Genomic DNA, 17,311 nt, shown 5'->3' with positions numbered 1-17,311 from the left:
CAATGTTTGTCGAAATTTTGGCCGATTTCGGGTACCCGGATCATGTATCGAGCAATAACTCCAGAACTATTAGAACTATTGTATTATCGTTGGAAAGCTCTTTTAATTATCTATCTTTTTAAAAAAAGATCATTGTTCTCCGACTTACAGTTTTCGAAAAAATTGCAAATAAAAGCAAAAATTGGTAAAATTTTAAAAAATTCATAACTAAAAAACTATTGGGAATTTGACGATTTTCTCGACGCCATTCGATTCCCCAGATCATTTTACATAGGCTTAGACCAAAAAAAAACATTTTCAAATAGTTTTGTCGTAAAACTCGGTATTATTTGGCAATAACTATCATTCTCAAAGTTGGTACAACTTAAGACACACTCTGTTTTTTTTTGTCATTTCCGACCAAATTTTGTGATATTTTCGTTCTATCTTAATAAAAACAAGGAAAAAAAATTGATTTTGTTCTAAAAACGTGTTTAAATCTTCAGAATTTGTCATTTGACATAATTCTGTTTACTGGCTTACTTTTTAAGAAATTTTGCGCTACATTTGAGTTTTTGCTAAATAAACCCGTAGAAAAGGTATTTTTTGTTATTTCCGTCCAACTTTGGTAATTTTTTTCGTTTTTATTCAACAAAAACAGGGGAGAGAAACTTAATTTTTGGTCTAAAAACGTGTTTCAATTTTCAGAAATAATGTAATTTTTGACATAATTCTGTGATTTATTGGCTTACTTTTTAAGAAAATTTGAGTTTTTGCTGAATAAACTAGGTAAATTTTTGGTCATTTTCGACTAAATTTGGTGATATTTTCTGGGTGGTCACCAGGTTTCAATAAAAATAACAAGGATCATGTCTATCCTATTTTTAATTTTCAACCCAACTTGTACAGAATCTTAGCCTGTATAAAAATGTTGATCGAATGAAATAATACTTACAAATACGTTTGGTTTATTGGCTACTAAATAAATAATGATAACAGGTTTAAAATTATTACATATTGTTTTTTATAACTAGTTCGGCTCAACCTTTCCAACTTACATTACTACTTAGATGAGAATAATAACTTGAAGTATTTTCATTACATTGTTATAAGTTATTACAGTCCTAGCGTTTTAATACATAATTTAACACACTGAGTAGAACAATAGTGGATTCAAGCAGTGCCGATCCCAATGGCCATGCCGGCAACAAAAGAGACTAAGAAAATGTGAACCTCCTTAAGCTGGCATTCGGAGTCCCCCATTAGCCGCGAATACCATGACCGGGCCTCCCCCTGTTTCTTTTTGAAGGTGCTTTCTGCTTTATCAACTTGTTTATCCACATATCTTTCGACCTGTTAAAACGCTTGTCTTAATTTGGAGGGAATGATTAGGCTACTAAAAATGAAGATAAGCAAATATTGAGCAACAAGAAAACAGTTGTTATCTCAGTGTGACGCTACACCAATAAGAAAGCCTCCAATAAAACCACTCGTAAATGGTGTATGACTTTGAGCAAATATCACAACCTAAAATACGTACAAACAGTAATTTCTTTCCCTACATTACCTGGTTATTTTTAAATAAAATAGAACAACAAACGAAAAACAATACCTTGTCCATCCAACCTGGAGCTTGCCCGGTCATTTTTTCCTCAACTTTATCGCTAACTTTGTCTAGATTTTTTTGTACTTTATCCCAGTTAATTTTAATGTAGCCTTTCTCATTGGCTATTTCGAGCAAAATTATTCCGCCACCCAGTGCAAGGGCCGCGGTTTTGCCGACTCTCATAGCCAAAAACCCAGTCACCCTTAAAAGAAGATTTCATTATTATTTATAAAACCAATTGGAAATACAACTTACCATCCACTAGTTGTTCCCAAAGCAATTTGTTTTGTTGCGGAATATTTACTAATGTCTCCAACGAACTTTTCAATAAACGACTTTGCTTTATTCTCGGGATCATCCATTTTTACAATCTTTTTGTTATTCTGATTTTTTGCAAATTTCTTCAATGGCATCTACGAATATAAATGGAGACGTAGGTATATAACCTTACATTCTGAAAGGCAAATATTTGGTCACAAATCACTTGGAGACAGGAGACAAGGCCCAAGGATATGCAAGGAGTATAACATAGGTACTAGTAGTATATTATACTACTAGTATAGTATTATAGTAGTAGATACTGCAGAAAAATTTTAACAAGACGAGAAATTGTTGTGACAAAAATAAACTTCTGATTACTTGAAACGTTAGGTACGTTTTTGGAATAAGGCCCTAAGTGAAAAATACTCTGCTGTTTGTGGTTTAATACTTATTTATAGGTGATGATGACAATGGAAATATTGCACCATAACATTATAAGAACCCAAAAAGGCACACTTACCTAAACCAAGCTAAAAACTTCGTATTTTCTAACTGTTCGAGTAAAACTATCTACCAAAAGCACTTCAAAATTATTTTCGAAACACCCTAATTTTTTGCTTCGCAAAAACACCGGTGAACATAACGAAAATATAAATAGCGATTTGGACTTCCTACACGCCACCTGCTGGCAATTATCAAGAAGTAGCAACTTACCGAGCAATTTTTCGACAAACAGATGGTGCTTTTATAATTTGCGTGTTTTTTTTTGACCAAATTTATTACATCTTCAATATTTTAAAAAGATAAATGGAACACCCAGTTTATCTTTATTATTTATTATTTTTGCTTCTCAAAGATTATTAAATTGTTTAAATAAAAATATAACTTGTTTCTAATGCCCAAGTTAATAACTAAAAAGTTATAAAGATTTTTGACCTAATTTAGTACAAATTTCAAATGGTTTGGCCGACATTTACGAAATAATCAACGAACAATTTTTTGCTCAGTTTTAATCGCCTTATGATTGGTCTGTTTACCGCTGGGAGTGTAATATCCCTCCCGACATCCAATGACAAACGCTTCAATCGTCTTGCAATTTTTTGTGCACCAGATGATCAAGTAGGCGGTGATTTTTCTATTTTTATTGGTCAATTACTCATTGCTGGGACAATAAACCGGTTAAGGGCCGGTCTTTCTCACAGAACGGGATTTCGCCTTCGATGCGAATAAAATGGTCGATTCTTTTTTTGACGAAAACACACTTTTTTTAGTTTATTAAAAGAAAGGACTTTCGCACAACTAATTAAAATCTATACTGTTGGTTTGGAAGAATAAATAATTACAATTACTTAAATAATAAAATTAAGAATTAAAAGTTTAAAAAACCACAAATATTTTTTCATTTATTTCCAGATCCTGTTCCTAATACCTCTAATTTTTATATTGCTGGATTACCTTTTACAGCGATAGGAACAAACAGTGATAATCTGATGGTGGACTTATCGTAGTTTTTGTCAAGGTGTTTTATAGTTTTATCCAAAATAGAGAATAGAAAAATAGTAGATATACATAGAAGTTGACCCTGTTTCAACATTTACTTACACTAAAATTTTAAATATTTAATTAAGCATTCGGATAATGTGCGCATAAGTTAATTCGTCTGATAAGGTAATAGACGTTGTAACCACTTAGCGAGGAATAATGGTACGTAAACGTGAAACATAAATTAAAATAATTTATACGAATTCTAGTCCCAACAATTCTTTTTGTCGTGGCACAATATAAATGTTAAAGTATCCGAAAAAAAGCACAATTTTTGCAAAACAACACTAACCGAAAAAATTATTTTGGAAGATGGTAAGCACCTATTCAACAAACTTAATACAAGTTGATCATTTTAGTGTCAGGAAGTGTCGAGAGTGGTGCCCTAAACGTTATCCTGGGCAACAGGTGGTTTTGATAATTCTTACGTATTTTTTACATTTGGAAATTTCTAGTGGATGCGGCAAAACTACCCTTTTAACTTCAATTTCTGGTCGCCGTAAACGAAAAAGTGGTTCTTTAAAAATCAATAACACGACCATTTCGGACGAAACTGCAAGAAACGTATCGGGATATTTGTACCAGGAAGATATTTTTACCAACTGCTTAACGGTTTTCGAGCACTTGCAGTTCATAGTAATTTTCACAAAAACAATATTTATTTGTGATCCCGTTATTTATTCTAGACTGGGCTCCAATGCAGCGACAAAAACGAAAAAACCCGTAATTTTATTATCAAACGGCAGCTCTCGGAGCTTAGTCTGGAACGGCATGCTGACACTTTGATAGAAAAATTGTCAAGTGGTGAGAAACGAAGACTATCACTGGCGGGAGAAGTATCGGGTTTTATACTTTTTCCAAAAATAATTGTCAAATTTTAGTTAATTAGTAATCCTTCTATACTGTTTTGCGATGAACCCACAACAGGACTCGACAGTTACAACGCGTTCGTGGTCCTTGAAAAATTAAAAACAATTGCAACTTTAGGAAAAATTGTTTTAGCAACCATTCATCAGCCATCTTCACAGTTGTTCCACTATTTCGATAACATTACGCTCATGGCTGAGGGGAAAATAGTGTTTCAAGGAAGCAAACACGAATCTAAATTATTTTTTGATAAGTAAACTAAGTTTTCGTGGCTTCGTCATTATTTATATCAATTTTCAGTTTGAATTTGCACTGCCCAAAGGCATTCAATCCCGCCGAATTTTATATTAATTGTCTCACTAAAGAAGATGTTTCTAAAATGGAACTTGTTTATAAAACGCAAAAAAATCGCGAACCGCAAAATCATGTACATTTCGATAATTTATTCCTAAAAAAGTAACAAATACTTAATTGCGTTGAAAAATTGACGTTGTAATTTCTTTTAGACAAACCAAAAATTGTATTTTTTACGACCTGAAGTGGCTGTTGTGGAGATGTTACTTAAATACGAAGAGAAACAAAATCATTAATTTGGGAACTTACTTTTATTCAATGGTAATGCATATTACAAAGCGTTTGAACAATTTTATTTTCCACTTTTCAGATGCAAATCCTTATTATTTCGATATTTTATTCGGAAGTCACATTTAGTGGCCAAGATGCCATTCAAAGCATCCAGGGTTTGTTATCCTACTGTGGGACAGAATTCACTTTTACTAACATGTACGCAGTTATCTACATTTTTCCCGAAGAGGTTGCCATATTTTTACGTGAAAAAAACTTGTATTCAACTTTTGCGTACTTTATCGCAAAACTACTGTCTTTGGTGAGCGCGAAGATTGAAAAATCAATCGTTTTATTGAGAATGTCTGTCGTACGTTTAACGAAATATTCATTTTTATGAAACATAAAAATGAATATTTTAATAAGAAAATAAAAAAAAACTATTTATAAAATTTATATTTATTTTATATTTTTTATTTATATTTATTTATAAAAAAATATAAAAAATAAATTCAGACACAAAAACAACAATAATAGATAATTGTGTATTTAATATTTTTCAGATACCACTTTCAATAGTGACCAATATGATTTGCTTAGGAATCTTGTTTATGTTTTCAAACGTGTTACATGGATTTTGTTTGTGGCTCAAAATGACATATGTGGCGTTCTTAGTCTCTATAGTTTCATCTAGTTTAGGTATATGTGTTGTATATAGATTTCTTGTTACCGTTTCATAGGTCTAGCATTTTCAGCAACGTTTTCAACCATTGAACATGTGGACCTATTTTTGGGTCCACTGGAATTTATACTTCTTCTTTTTTCCGGCTTGTTAGTTAAAGTTGATTCGGTGAAAGGGGCATTTAACTGGATCAAATATATTTCACCGTTTTATTACGCTTTTGATAGTTTGTCAAATCTGTTTTGGAAAGACGTCGGCAAAATAGGTAAAAATTGTAAAAAATATACGCAAATTAATAGAGACTTTTTCTAGGTGAATGCACATTTAATCAGACCATTCCCTGTTATCACAACGTTAGCGAAGTTTTGCAAAGTTACGGCATTTACAAAACTTACGACACTGTGGCTTATAACATTTTGTTCCTACATATTTTAGGAGCGGTGTTTTGTTTGCTTGGATTTGCCGGAATCGTAAGAAAAAAGATGAGTCTTTCGCTGTAATGATCTGAATAAAATATAATTTAATGAGATGATTGTGTTTATTTGTTGGAAACAATAAAATAGGTAGGGGCGGGGCTTAGCTGCGCAGTGGGTGTGGTGGGGGCAGTGCAGAGGATGCACTTTAGTCCACGGCGCATACCACGTGATTCGCATCCCGCGGCTACTTTATAAAATTGTCCAAGAATTTTTTATTAAGACTGAAATAGGACACGGTCGAATTTATTTCCTAATAATCGTACTTGCAAGATAACGGCTATAAATTAAGTGTTTAATATTAGTTGCAAAATGTAGTCAAATATTTTAAGAATGGAATAAACAAATATATCGTCATCGAGACCTGAAAATTGCATTAAGAAATTCTAATAATGGACAAGGCGTATCTCTTCTATTATCACTGGCCTTCTTAAGTCGTTAAGGAAAGAAGGGGGTAACCATTCATACCGTTACTTTGCAGCTGCACTGGGTCAACTTAACAGTCTTTCCATCGACATCTGAAGAGCGGAGTCGAGGTGTGCGAGTTGGTGTTTAGCCGTCAAGGTGCTTCAGTGCGTGTAGTGAATGTTGTTATTTTACTTTGTGCGGCAATGAAGTGTATCAGTGTATTGTTGTTTATAACTATATTTGGTATGTAAATGTGACAAAAAATGTAAATACACTTAGGCATAATTCAAAAAAATTCTCGTAAAAGATGATTTTGGACGGGGATTTATCAAAAATCGAGAATCTTTCTGCAATAAAATCGTAGATGCATTTATTGTAACTTTCTCAAATATGCCATTTCGTTAGTACGGTAAAATCATTGGCCTGAATTAGTTACACTTACCAGAAAGTGAAAAATAATGGAAATTTATATAGCTAGTTACTTTCGAATGACTAGTAAAAATTGAAATTCTCATGCCATTAACTTGATGTTTTTGGGCAGTTAAAATCGCATTTGCGGGAAGTTCACACAAGAAATTGCAATTTGGTAAAATGTAACTACTGTAAAGTATCTTGAGCATGTAATATAGAGAGGCTTCTTTACTAATAAAGTGTAAAATAGTTTTATTTTCTTTATCAGAACTAAAACGGTGTTAAGCTAAAGTGGTCATCGAGTGGACAATGTGGGTTAGTAGGTTTTATGTTACAGATTACCGAATCAATATCACAAGACCCGAACCATCTTCACAGTTTCATTAATTGTGAGGATGGGCACTGGTCATGTAGCAACAATGATTGTGAACCCAGATCCAGATAAAAAGCTGGGTTTTCCCCACAAAGTGTAGAAACTTTTACATAATGCAACGTTATTTCCGACGAAATTTGTGGGAAATCGTTTTGGACTACAATTGTATGATTCGTATTTTCGTTGTTAAAAATATAATTAAGGCCAGTGTAATGGAATAAGAAGTTTCTATACGGTTATAAAATCGTGAGATCGATTTAAATAAATATTGGGACAGAATTTAAGTGTACAATTTTAATTGCAGGCGGCACATGGCGGCTAGGCCGACCGACCTGCGTTTTGGAATCAGATTTCGGATTTACCCTCAACTGTGCTTTTAAGAAATCTGGCCTGTTTCGAGTTAGAAATCTTGGTGGTGTCAAGGCTCACATAGGCCTGGGTAATCTATCTCTGCTTCATTCATCCTTCATCTGCCATGTAGATTAGCTTAGTAGTAGTTCTTACTTTCAGTAACTCATCAACCAATGTATGTACACAGTCAGTCGATACCTTCAAATACTAATCACAATACATACCAGTTATTAACTACGAAACGTCTGTTCTATACTAACTGTAGCATCTCCTGTAACATCTGACGACACAGAGATATGAGGAAAGACGAAATCACAAGTTCTACTCAAATACACTTGTTTTGTTTAAATATCGTAACACCTACAATCATTTTCGAATCAATCTGGAGTTGTTCAGTGGCAACACAATGTTCAAAATTTTAAAGAGATTAGTAGTCCACTTTATGTGAAAACTGTATCGTTGTTTCAATGCCTGAGAACAAGATTATTATGCGAGTGATGTAAGAGAGATTTAACTAATTATTATTCTAACTGCCTCTTAAAAATCATATTGTCACGCAGTACTTTATTGATTCAATCAATAATAAACACATAACCAGTGTGAAATAGGCAAAAAACGCAGAAAATGTCTACCGGAAGCTTTGCAACCGGAAATTGAACAGATCTGTCCGGTTGTTATAATTACTAAGTGCGTAAAATAAAATCTAAGAGTAAAAGATGGCTGTAGCATTTAGAAAGGCAATTAAATTTTTTGAAAATGATGTAAATAATGCTAATTTTGCACTCTGTATATTATTTAGTGTACTGAAACAGAACTACAATAATTAATTACGTTTCTTCAACTTTAATTTAACAAATCCCCACGTTATTCAATTAAATTTCCTAGTAACAGCTACAAAAATCTGTTGTTTTACTAATACATATAAATTTTTTGTACATTTTATTTCAACACTTTTTTGAAAAAATGCGTAAATGCACACAAATAGCGTCGTAGAGTATATTCGTTGTTTTATTATGAAGGCTCGTGACATAGTAATAAAGGTAATGGCGTTAATTGCACTTGCGATTTTGTCAATGTCAAGGAATTCTCTTTGCACAAAAGGATTAGTTCGTCTTTTTCGTTTCCTTTTAGGTCACCATAGGTACAATTTATTTCTTACTTAAATGAAACAAAATGTATTATTATTAGCACACCTAACTTCGGATTTGTCTAAAATTTTGTCGCTTTTTGCGATTCGTCCCAAATAAAAATTTGAATGCGGTGTTTTATGATTTCTTGCGGTGAGGAACTAATAAAAATTGGTGAAAGTTAAACACCAATTAAGCCATAATCGCACTAGAGCGTTTACCGGACAATATTCATACTAATTACAAAATTCCTAACAACGAATTTCTGAGATTTCTGCAAATCAACGAAGTAAATGTTACGTAAGCTCGTCATGTTTTCTATATTATCATTCATCAGATCATCACTTAATTTCTTACTCATTCATTATTCGGATTATAAAGATGATACTTACTTTATTAAGTATTCAAAACACTAATACGTGTGATTTTAGAAAATCTAATAGAAATACAATGTGTGTGTCACAATAAAATTTAATTAGACCTGATTTACTTTTACTTGCGTAAAATATAGGGTGATTCACGTGTCTTTCCTCCTTCATTACTTCATTAGTCATTGGGATTAACAAAAAATTTCGAAAGACTCTAAAATTGGATTTTAATTGTGTTCGGGTTTTCTTTTACAAAGTAGATGAGATGTTGTACAGTTAACTTGTAATACTAAACGTTTCGATAAAAACACCTAGTCATATCATTGTTGTAACGGTAGAACAACACCGTAACTTTGCACAAGTTGTAGGCTAGAGAGAAATATTTTGTAACAGCTAATGGCACGTTTTTAGGTAATCGTGATAAATAATAAACATCGTTATACAATTTTGGTATTTTATTTTGCTCATCACAATTCATGAACCCCTTGAAGTTTCATCAAGTAGCTCTTTTGAAACGTGTTATGCACCAATAAGATCCTGCCAAAAAACTTAGTTACATTACACCCAATTTTCCCAGTTTGCTTAAAAAATGTAAAACTATTTTAATGAAATGCATAGTTAAATAAAAAACTTTCATAAGGGTTAAGAAATTATATAACTGGATTTTTAAATTCTGCATAAAACATCTGGAAAGTTAAGACATTCACGTTTGTGTGAAATATTTCCATAAGAGTATCAGTTAGACAAATTAACTCTATACGCTTGTGACTATATTTCACGGCAATAGTTTACCTAATTTTATTACTCAATGAAAAAATACTAGTAGCTTGGAATGTGAGGAAAGCAGAGCCAAAGAAGGAGTCTTGCAATAACTAGTCACTTATATTTCCCATCAAAATGATTTAATTTGAAACAATTTAACTAAATGAAAGGACACGTTCATCGCAAAATTATAAAAAATTGTTGAGCAACGTTTTTATCTGTAACAATGCGGTTAAACAACTTTTACTGCGATGGAGTTAAATTTTCTGCAAAATAAATCATGATGTAAAGCAATTTGTCGGAAACAAGCATAATATTTCTGTTCAATCCTAAATGTTTTAATTGCAATTACTAATAAATATTTAATCTTTGACTTTTTAAATCGTTCTAACCTTGACTCTTATCGCCACCGCTCTCATTGCTTCACCCGCCTGTCGCGAATCTTTCTCTCATTTGAATTTTTTAAATTAATAAACATTTTTTCAAAAGAGCTACGTTTATGGAAAAGTTTCGACAATTTGCCACCCCACATCCATCTTAAATCGTAATTTTTGCGTAAAGTAATTGCTAATTGTTAGGTTTTAGTGTCGGAGATGAGCTAGGGTTTAAAGAATCTCTTTCTAATGTCGAGAACAATAGAAGACGATCGGCCCAAGCGTCTCGTTTGCAGGCCGAGCTGATTCAAGCCCAGCAAAAAATGAAGGCTGTAAGTGATTTAATCGTGTCTTAAAACCAATTAATATGGTCCAAGGTCGGGATTTCACAATTAAGTGTTTTACGATTTCTCGTAGGAGAATCAGATTCGAGCGCGTTCGCCAGCCGATCTTCCGAAAAAATCGGCTTTGCCCACGATCCCGCCGTTCAAGCCCATACCCCCGGCCCCGGAGCGCCCGGACGCCCCCAAGTCAGGAATCCCGACCCCGGCTGTGATGGGCATTGCAGTGCCCGCGTACAACCCCATGCCTTCCCCCATTTCGCGGCTCTCAGCGGGACCCGCCCTGCCCGAGCCCTCCAAGCCCAAAGTGATGGCGGTCGTCGTCCCAATGAACAAAGTGCAACCAAGTGATAAATTAAGTAGTACAAATTTTGCATTAAGGACGCTGCCCTCGCCCAACAACGAGCTGCCGCCCCCATCTACCTCAAGCTCCGTGCAGGCGCTCCTGGCGGCGAACAACATCACCGAAGACATGCTGCAGAACGCCCTGCTGCAGAGGCAGCAAATGCTGGCCAAGACAAGACCGACCACAACCACTCCAAAAACAAGTGTAGTCGGCAATAAGTATGCCAACAGCGTCGGAAAAGTCATGAATGCGCCCAAGGAATATTATCCGGTGGGGTATGATAAGAACTTTGACGACAATTTCGCCTCAAGGGTCGAACTGCCGGAAACCTCCTTTTACTGCGGGGACCAGAAACACTTCCCGGGTCTCTACGCCGATGAGGATCTAGGCTGCATGGTAATGTTACTAATATTGTGCATATTATATAACTCGTATGTTAACTGGATGTTATTATTACGTTCAAAACACAACATTCACATCGGGCTCGAATAAGGTAATTGGTTAGTGTGTTGCAATAGCGGACCTTGAAATTAATAGTTTTTAATGTAAAGCAGCGTGAAACTTTCATAGCGAATTGCAGTGGCGGCGCGCACGCTGAAATGAAGCTTCAATTAGCGGAAAACTTAGTTAAAAATTTTCCGATTTATTGGATATTTCACCCAAATTCGACCCGATTTTTTAGTCAGTTTTAGTAAAATTCTCTTTTTACTTCAAAAATTTGTCTAAATAATTTTCAAAAGGTTGCTTATTTTGAATGATGCTTTGCGTGAAAAACGAGTCAACAAGCACTTAACAGCATGTAAAGGGTAAAAGAAACGAAATTTTGCGATTTTTTGTTTTATTAACCAATTATTACGCTAAAGCTGGAAATAACGTAATTTTTGGACTCGTGAGTTAGGTCTTCATCTAGTTTAGGGTCACGAGCCGCCACTGATAATTGTGTTTTCGGAAGAATTAATTATGTAGCTTCTCAAATCAATCCACAATCGCTGAGAGAGGTTGCTTCAGTCTGTAGCAATTTCCATTTGACACGAATTAAAATGTTTTTTCGTCCAAATAACTGTAGGTTTGAAGACTGAATTTAGAGAAATGTGGGACAGTTATTTTAGTCGCGCATTATGCAACGGAGTAATGACAAAAACTCATCGGTAGATAGAGGATAATTTCGTTGAGTTTTTATAAGTCAATGGGACGTGACATAACCCTTGGCCTTATCGGCTCATTGTTTCTTAATAAGTTACAGCACACTTACATTAACCTTCTGCGGCGTATCCTCGATTTTCTACATAACTTAGGAAAATAAGAATCGTAGTGTGGAATAAAAAATATTACGGTAAAGAGAAAGTATGGCTAAAACTAAGATGTAAATCCGGTTTAGTAAACATATAAGGTGCAAATAATAAAAGAAGGTCACGAATGTTTAACAGGTAAAATTCCTTTTGTTTCAGGTGTTTCACGTTTGCGCTTTAACCGACGATGGTCTGATTATGAAGAGCTTCCTTTGCCCGGAATCCACATTGTTCGACCAAACAATACTCAAGTGCAATTGGTGGTTTTACGTCGATTGCAAAAATTCGAAAAAACTCTACGACTCGAATATACCCATATCGAAGAGTTATCAGCTAATGAAAGCGCTAACATTCTTCTCCGGGTACAAAAAAGACAGCGCGACGACACCCAAATCGAAAGATAAAGACTGATATTTTTAAAATTTATTTTTAGAATAATCAATTTTTGTTAAGTGTTAGCAAGGAGTCCCTATAGCAAATAGTTTGTTTCCCAATCGGACACCAATTTATTCACGTTACAGTCTAACTGGTTTCCCCACTTTCACATTAATGAAAGCATTTGATTTAAAGCAGATCAAGCGAATCATCATATTCATCCATTGCTTAGAAAACTAACAGTTTGCAGTTGAACAGAAAAACTTTCATTGCCTTGAAAAATGAAAATTGTTAAATAACACGTGATTTTAAGTATTAATAGACTGTGAGTTGCCTTCTCCTTGTTTAACCTAAGCTCAATGTAAAAATCTAAGTCTTATTATTTATTGTTACATAGTGGTTATTAGATACTTACTTCGCTAATTAAGATGTTTATCGGATCTAAGAATAATTAGCATTTTTATAGCATTATATACTCGTCTGATTGTTTTATTTGTAATGTTTGGAAATGTCCAAGTGGCTCTTTACCCGTCTAGTGAATTTTTCGGCCCCCTTACGCAAAAAAACGATCAGTAGCTTAAATTTTATTTCATACATCTAGTCAAATATTTCATGTCAGGCCTAATTTCAGTAAATATTCTTATCTGTCTGGACTGCTAAATAGCCACTGCCATTGTGTATTCACGGGGGTACATGACAATTTTTTATTTAGATTTATTATAACGATATGAAATGGTTAGGTTCCTCCAAGAATGTTTTATCGTATTGTTATTACCAAATATTTATATTTTTAATTCTCATGTTTGGGGAGTTTCTGTGAATGTTTGTTAATACTTTTTGTATAACGGCATTTTATTGTTGGTAAATAAATTATTTATTACATTTCTTAAACCGTGTTTCAATTAAGCCACCGAAATGAATTGGTTAATTTATTAAAATAGTGTGTTCGTCATTGGAGCTTTTGTAACAGTCTAGATAATTTTGCAACATTAAGAAATATTTTCATTATGTATTGATCATTTTTAAGCGGTAATCTCCTAATTTTAAAGGTTAACTCTCTCTTTTAGTGGCGTATGCCACAAGTAAAACGACTGGTGTTAGGCATTTTAAGCAAGAATTATTAAATCACTGAGATGCTAATACTGTTGCTTCATTTCCGTCACCTTGAACACAAACAATCAAATAGAAAGAATCTTTTATTTATGTAAAACAGCCCAAATAAATATGTAACAACAGGTAAAAAAATTCACAAAAAATTAACTAGCTCCTTTACTTGCTGTAGTGAAAGGGGTGATAAAAATTGTCTTCAACGTACGCCACATTGCCTTCAATCCCCTGAATATATTTCCCTGCGCTGGCGCCTTTGCCCCCTTGGCCGCCGCCTTTGCCCCCCTGGCCGCCGGAACTCCCCTTGCCGCCGCCGCCGCCATTGCCCCCTTTCCCGGCGGATGGGGCCGGCGAGGGGGCGCTTTTGGCCAGGTCGGCGGCGGCCGCTGCCGCGGCGGCGGCGGCGTTGGCGGCGGCCGCCTGGGCGGCAGCTTGGGCCTTCTGTGCCGCCGCCCTCGTGGCCTCGAAGTCGATGCGGACGCTCGCTAACTGCTTACTGAGCTGGTCCACTCTCTGCTTGGCTGAGCCCACCATGGACTGCTGGGCTGCCAGCTCGCCGGCCGCCTCCGAGGCCGCCTGGGTCATGTGGTCGGCGTTGGTCTGGGCGGCGTTCAGCGTGTTGGTGAGGACGTTGACATGGGCGCGAGCTTCCTGGGCTGCACGCATTGTGGCGTCCGCCGAACGCTGAGCCTGCATCAATTGTTGTTTTTCACCCATTAGTGCCGTTTGGGCATCGCGCAGTTGCTGCTCTAGGCCTTGCAGGAGAATCTGCTTCCCGGCTAAAGCAGCTTGGGCGGTGGCAGACGCCTGCAAAAGTCAGCGAATTTTGCCTAAAACGCCAAAGATATCTGCGAGTCCTACCGACTGCGCCAATTAAGCAGCAAAGTGATACAGCAAATTATTTAAATCAGAAAATGGTTTTACATATAAAATAATACAAAAAATAAAAGATTTTGTTTCTCAGGGTTAAACAATGAAATATGATGCGAAAATGTGTGATAATAATTAATAATCGAAAAGATGCTAGATTTGCAACATACTTTAGGTTGGAAATTATAATTATTTTCGAGCTGAAATATTTCGGATGACCTCGGATGAAGAAAAAATCAACTATCACTTTCTACAATACAGCAAACTTCAACATATGCCCTAGAACCACAACCTTAACAATTCATACATTATTACTATAATAACATTTCACTTGTTTATAGAACTTTGAAAGGACTACAACATGCGATATTCTACATTTTTGTAGAACGTAAAAATTTCACCGTGTCTTATTTAAAAAAAAAATACTTTATTATTTTCAAATCGACTTTTTAATAAAAGGTTTTGGTATTTTGTTGTTCTAAGCTGCAAAAAATTACTTTTTCTCTCGTTCGTTTTGTACAGATGATTCGTCAGCTAATTCTAAAATATTTTGAAAAAATAAAATATTTATTACGGTTCTAAGTGGCTGTCGACTTGTTATTGTTTATTACCAAAGGTTTTTTAATATTTCTATGTTTATTGTTTTCTGCGAAATAAAGAAAATTGCTACACGAGATAAAATTTTGGGGTGTCAAGGTGAGTATTAAAATATTATTACAGCTTATTGTCGATTCATTATTTTTTAATAAAATCATTAATTATGCAATGATCGAATCGTGAGGCGACCTCAAGGACTCATTGTTAGGATTCGAACTTTCGAAATTCTTTTTGAAAAAACCGTATCTATTATTAACTGTGCAGCTGTCTGATGTTTTTGCTTTTTGTCGAACTCGTGTTTCAAGAAAAATATAGAGTAGATGTTTCTTTCATCAGTCTGTCTTCATATTTGTACCTACCTGTACTCGATCATGATCATGACTAGAGGAATACCACTCTGTTCTTGTAACCACAGTATTTGTGAAATTGAGGAAGTCATTACTGTTTTTATTTAAATTGTCGTCAAAAGATAAATTCTTTAACTTATTTAAGTGTGAAATGTGTACACATTATACTTTTAATGACTCCCAAAACAAGATGATTTTGCAAATTCGTCAATCATCACTCGCATCACCGTAAAAATTCGGCTTATCCACGGTGTCTATTCCTCAAAGTAAAAGTAATTCGTCGAGACAGTTTTTAGCGAACTTTCTTTGTATCAATTTGCATGAAGTCATGCAGAACAATAAGTCGTAATAGCAAAATAAAAAAAGATTTAAGTAATAGATAAGTATTACGAAGCGATTAGTCAAACTTATAAAAAGCTCACAAAGCTGGGCATTTTTCCCTTCCAAAAGGTGAACATTCACCAAATTTTGCAACAATTAATACACATGACAAAGTTTTATGATTTGGTGATAATTTGGAACAAATTGTTACAATTAAGCAACTGGGTAAGCAGCTCACTAAGACGTAGATTTTGAAAGCAAAATAATTATAATAATTCGGTAAAAATTACCCCAGCTGCGGCTTGCGCCAAGGTGTTTTTGGCCACAAATGCCGCTTGGTGACCAGCGGCATCCTGGTTGTTGACGGCATCGTTGGCAGAATTGAAGGACCCTTCAGCGATACTCCTCAAACCACTGCCTGCACTGAATCCTAGTTTTGTTTGCCCCTTACTGCCTCCGCCCCCTGCAGCGTCAGTTAACGGCCCGTATTCGTCGTAATTGTTGTACAGTTCGAGCTCTTCGTATTCCTGAGCCAAGCAACCAGCTGCTGGAGCACAAAGTACTCAGTAAATGGACAGTTTGAAAAAATATTCAAAACGGAAAGGCCAAAGTGATTATTATTCTTTCCCATTCGAACGCGGCTAGGACTTACCAGAGAGTGCAATGGTTAAAAAAAAGAGACGCATCCTGTCCACAACACTACTCAATCCTAAAACATAATTCGATGAGCACGTACACCAAAACACCTGAACACACCTGCCAATTAAAACAGCCTAGTTTATTCTCATTGATGAACTGTCGGTGGTGAACTGTTCTTTCAAAATTTATAGAAAACCCGCCAAATAAGCAGGGAAGGGGGCCGCAGTCGAGACAAAACAGGTGAAATAAGGAGAACAGCAAAAAACAGAGAAAACTGTATCAAATACAATTAAAATATACACCTTACTGGTCTTTTTTAGGAAGTAATAACCGCGAAATAAAACCATTCAAGAATCGAATTGATTTATTTTAGTTACTTTGCTTTTTTAACTTTGTTGGCTTATTAATGGGTATAAGATACGGTCAATTCTTTTGGCTTTGTCAGATTTCTCTTTATTAAATAGTTTTGTGATATTGTAATTTTGCAGTTCTGGACCACTTATGTAACACCCGAATTTAAATGTGCAACTATTTCATGAAACACGAGTTTTTACGTTTCATATAACTGACTGCTATCAAAAAAATAATTAACTAAGTTTAAACAGAGCCAAGATTTTCGGGAACCGGATCCAGCATCCAGCAAAAAAGTTGCAATTGCATCACAATGTTTGGCTGTTACTACGAAAAGGAAGGTGAAATTCAATCAGAAAAAGGGAAATTGCAAATCGAAGAATTGCTCTTACTGTAACGCTACAGTTAACATTTACAATTAATAAAAAAACGGGGAAAAATGGTATCGTGTTCTTAGATATTTTGATTGGAACAGTCAATGTTACTAAGCCACATTTTCGATGTAAAACTAAAATTCGGATTTTTCAAAAATTATTCCGAAAGTGAACTGAAAAACAGTGAGGTGGTACCGTTGGTACTG

The 17,311-nt window shown here is 35.1% G+C and overlaps 4 protein-coding genes and 1 long non-coding RNA gene across 9 annotated transcripts; 2 read left to right on the top strand and 3 right to left on the bottom strand.

Moving 5' to 3' along the window:
* Positions 1–846: 846 nt before the first annotated feature.
* Positions 847–2,536, bottom strand: LOC662152 (FUN14 domain-containing protein 1). Of its 2 annotated transcripts, none has more exons than XM_008195275.3 (4): positions 2,367–2,536; positions 1,841–2,039; positions 1,592–1,787; positions 847–1,332 (listed from the first exon to the last, which is right to left on the bottom strand). In XM_008195275.3, exons 2-4 carry the CDS (start codon positions 1,996–1,998, stop codon positions 1,153–1,155), a joined length of 534 nt encoding a protein of 177 aa, XP_008193497.1. In that variant the 5' UTR covers positions 1,999–2,039; positions 2,367–2,536; the 3' UTR covers positions 847–1,152. The 2 variants fall into 2 exon arrangements, with proteins under 2 accessions (XP_008193497.1, XP_973362.2); XM_968269.4 differs by having other exon boundaries at positions 1,841–1,998.
* Positions 2,537–3,367: 831 nt separating this feature from the next.
* LOC103313043 (protein scarlet-like) lies at positions 3,368–6,030 on the top strand. Its single transcript, NM_001320017.1, has 12 exons — positions 3,368–3,550; positions 3,598–3,703; positions 3,748–3,796; positions 3,844–4,024; positions 4,075–4,224; positions 4,270–4,508; positions 4,556–4,711; positions 4,762–4,870; positions 4,920–5,141; positions 5,383–5,518; positions 5,560–5,766; positions 5,814–6,030. Exons 1-12 carry the CDS (start codon positions 3,548–3,550, stop codon positions 5,999–6,001), a joined length of 1,746 nt encoding a protein of 581 aa, NP_001306946.1. The 5' UTR covers positions 3,368–3,547; the 3' UTR covers positions 6,002–6,030.
* Positions 6,031–6,302: 272 nt separating this feature from the next.
* On the top strand, positions 6,303–13,390 carry mtg (mind the gap). 2 transcript variants are annotated; one of them, XM_008195272.3, is made up of 5 exons: positions 6,303–6,625; positions 7,471–7,605; positions 10,353–10,480; positions 10,566–11,231; positions 12,284–13,390. In XM_008195272.3, exons 1-5 carry the CDS (start codon positions 6,586–6,588, stop codon positions 12,533–12,535), a joined length of 1,221 nt encoding a protein of 406 aa, XP_008193494.1. In that variant the 5' UTR covers positions 6,303–6,585; the 3' UTR covers positions 12,536–13,390. The 2 variants fall into 2 exon arrangements, with proteins under 2 accessions (XP_008193494.1, XP_008193495.1); XM_008195273.3 differs by lacking the exon at positions 7,471–7,605 and having other exon boundaries at positions 6,306–6,625.
* LOC135267265 (uncharacterized) lies at positions 7,470–7,866 on the bottom strand. The gene is made up of 2 exons (XR_010335665.1): positions 7,778–7,866; positions 7,470–7,724 (listed from the first exon to the last, which is right to left on the bottom strand). It is a non-coding gene; the product is annotated as an uncharacterized LOC135267265 (long non-coding RNA).
* A 292-nt stretch (positions 13,391–13,682) lies between the features above and the next one.
* Positions 13,683–16,912, bottom strand: LOC662046 (PE-PGRS family protein PE_PGRS8). Of its 3 annotated transcripts, none has more exons than XM_064359453.1 (4): positions 16,498–16,912; positions 16,394–16,450; positions 16,032–16,288; positions 13,683–14,296 (listed from the first exon to the last, which is right to left on the bottom strand). In XM_064359453.1, exons 2-4 carry the CDS (start codon positions 16,425–16,427, stop codon positions 13,769–13,771), a joined length of 819 nt encoding a protein of 272 aa, XP_064215523.1. In that variant the 5' UTR covers positions 16,428–16,450; positions 16,498–16,912; the 3' UTR covers positions 13,683–13,768. The 3 variants fall into 3 exon arrangements, with proteins under 3 accessions (XP_064215523.1, XP_973262.1, XP_015836979.1); XM_968169.4 differs by having other exon boundaries at positions 13,683–14,413; positions 16,032–16,285; positions 16,498–16,591; XM_015981493.2 differs by having other exon boundaries at positions 13,683–14,413; positions 16,498–16,590.
* Between the last annotated feature and the right edge of the window lie 399 nt (positions 16,913–17,311).

This window comes from Tribolium castaneum, chromosome 10 (assembly GCF_031307605.1).
Source record: "Tribolium castaneum strain GA2 chromosome 10, icTriCast1.1, whole genome shotgun sequence".
NCBI lineage: Eukaryota > Metazoa > Arthropoda > Insecta > Coleoptera > Tenebrionidae > Tribolium > Tribolium castaneum.
This window is presented reverse-complemented; position numbering and strand designations above follow the sequence as displayed.

Bases quoted from the DNA above. Each gene is read 5' to 3' on its own strand.
- LOC662152 (XM_008195275.3), bottom strand. From the start codon at position 1,998: ATGCCATTGAAGAAATTTGCAAAAAATCAGAATAACAAAAAGATTGTA. The intron at 1,788-1,840 runs GTAAGTTGTATT...TCTTCTTTTAAG, and splicing joins TTGGGAACAACTAGTGGATG to GGTGACTGGGTTTTTGGCTA. The intron at 1,333-1,591 runs GTATTGTTTTTC...GCGTTTTAACAG, and splicing joins CTCCAGGTTGGATGGACAAG to GTCGAAAGATATGTGGATAA.
- LOC103313043 (NM_001320017.1), top strand. The intron at 5,142-5,382 runs GTGAGCGCGAAG...AATATTTTTCAG, and splicing joins TCGCAAAACTACTGTCTTTG to ATACCACTTTCAATAGTGAC. The intron at 5,519-5,559 runs GTATATGTGTTG...ACCGTTTCATAG, and splicing joins TATAGTTTCATCTAGTTTAG to GTCTAGCATTTTCAGCAACG.
- mtg (XM_008195272.3), top strand. From the start codon at position 6,586: ATGAAGTGTATCAGTGTATTGTTGTTTATAACTATATTTG. The intron at 7,606-10,352 runs GTAATCTATCTC...GCTAATTGTTAG, and splicing joins CAAGGCTCACATAGGCCTGG to GTTTTAGTGTCGGAGATGAG. The intron at 10,481-10,565 runs GTAAGTGATTTA...GATTTCTCGTAG, and splicing joins CCCAGCAAAAAATGAAGGCT to GAGAATCAGATTCGAGCGCG.
- LOC662046 (XM_015981493.2), bottom strand. From the start codon at position 16,427: ATGCGTCTCTTTTTTTTAACCATTGCACTCTCTG. The intron at 16,289-16,393 runs GTAAGTCCTAGC...TTTGTGCTCCAG, and splicing joins TTTAACCATTGCACTCTCTG to CAGCTGGTTGCTTGGCTCAG. The intron at 14,414-16,031 runs GTAATTTTTACC...TGACTTTTGCAG, and splicing joins TGGCGCAAGCCGCAGCTGGG to GCGTCTGCCACCGCCCAAGC.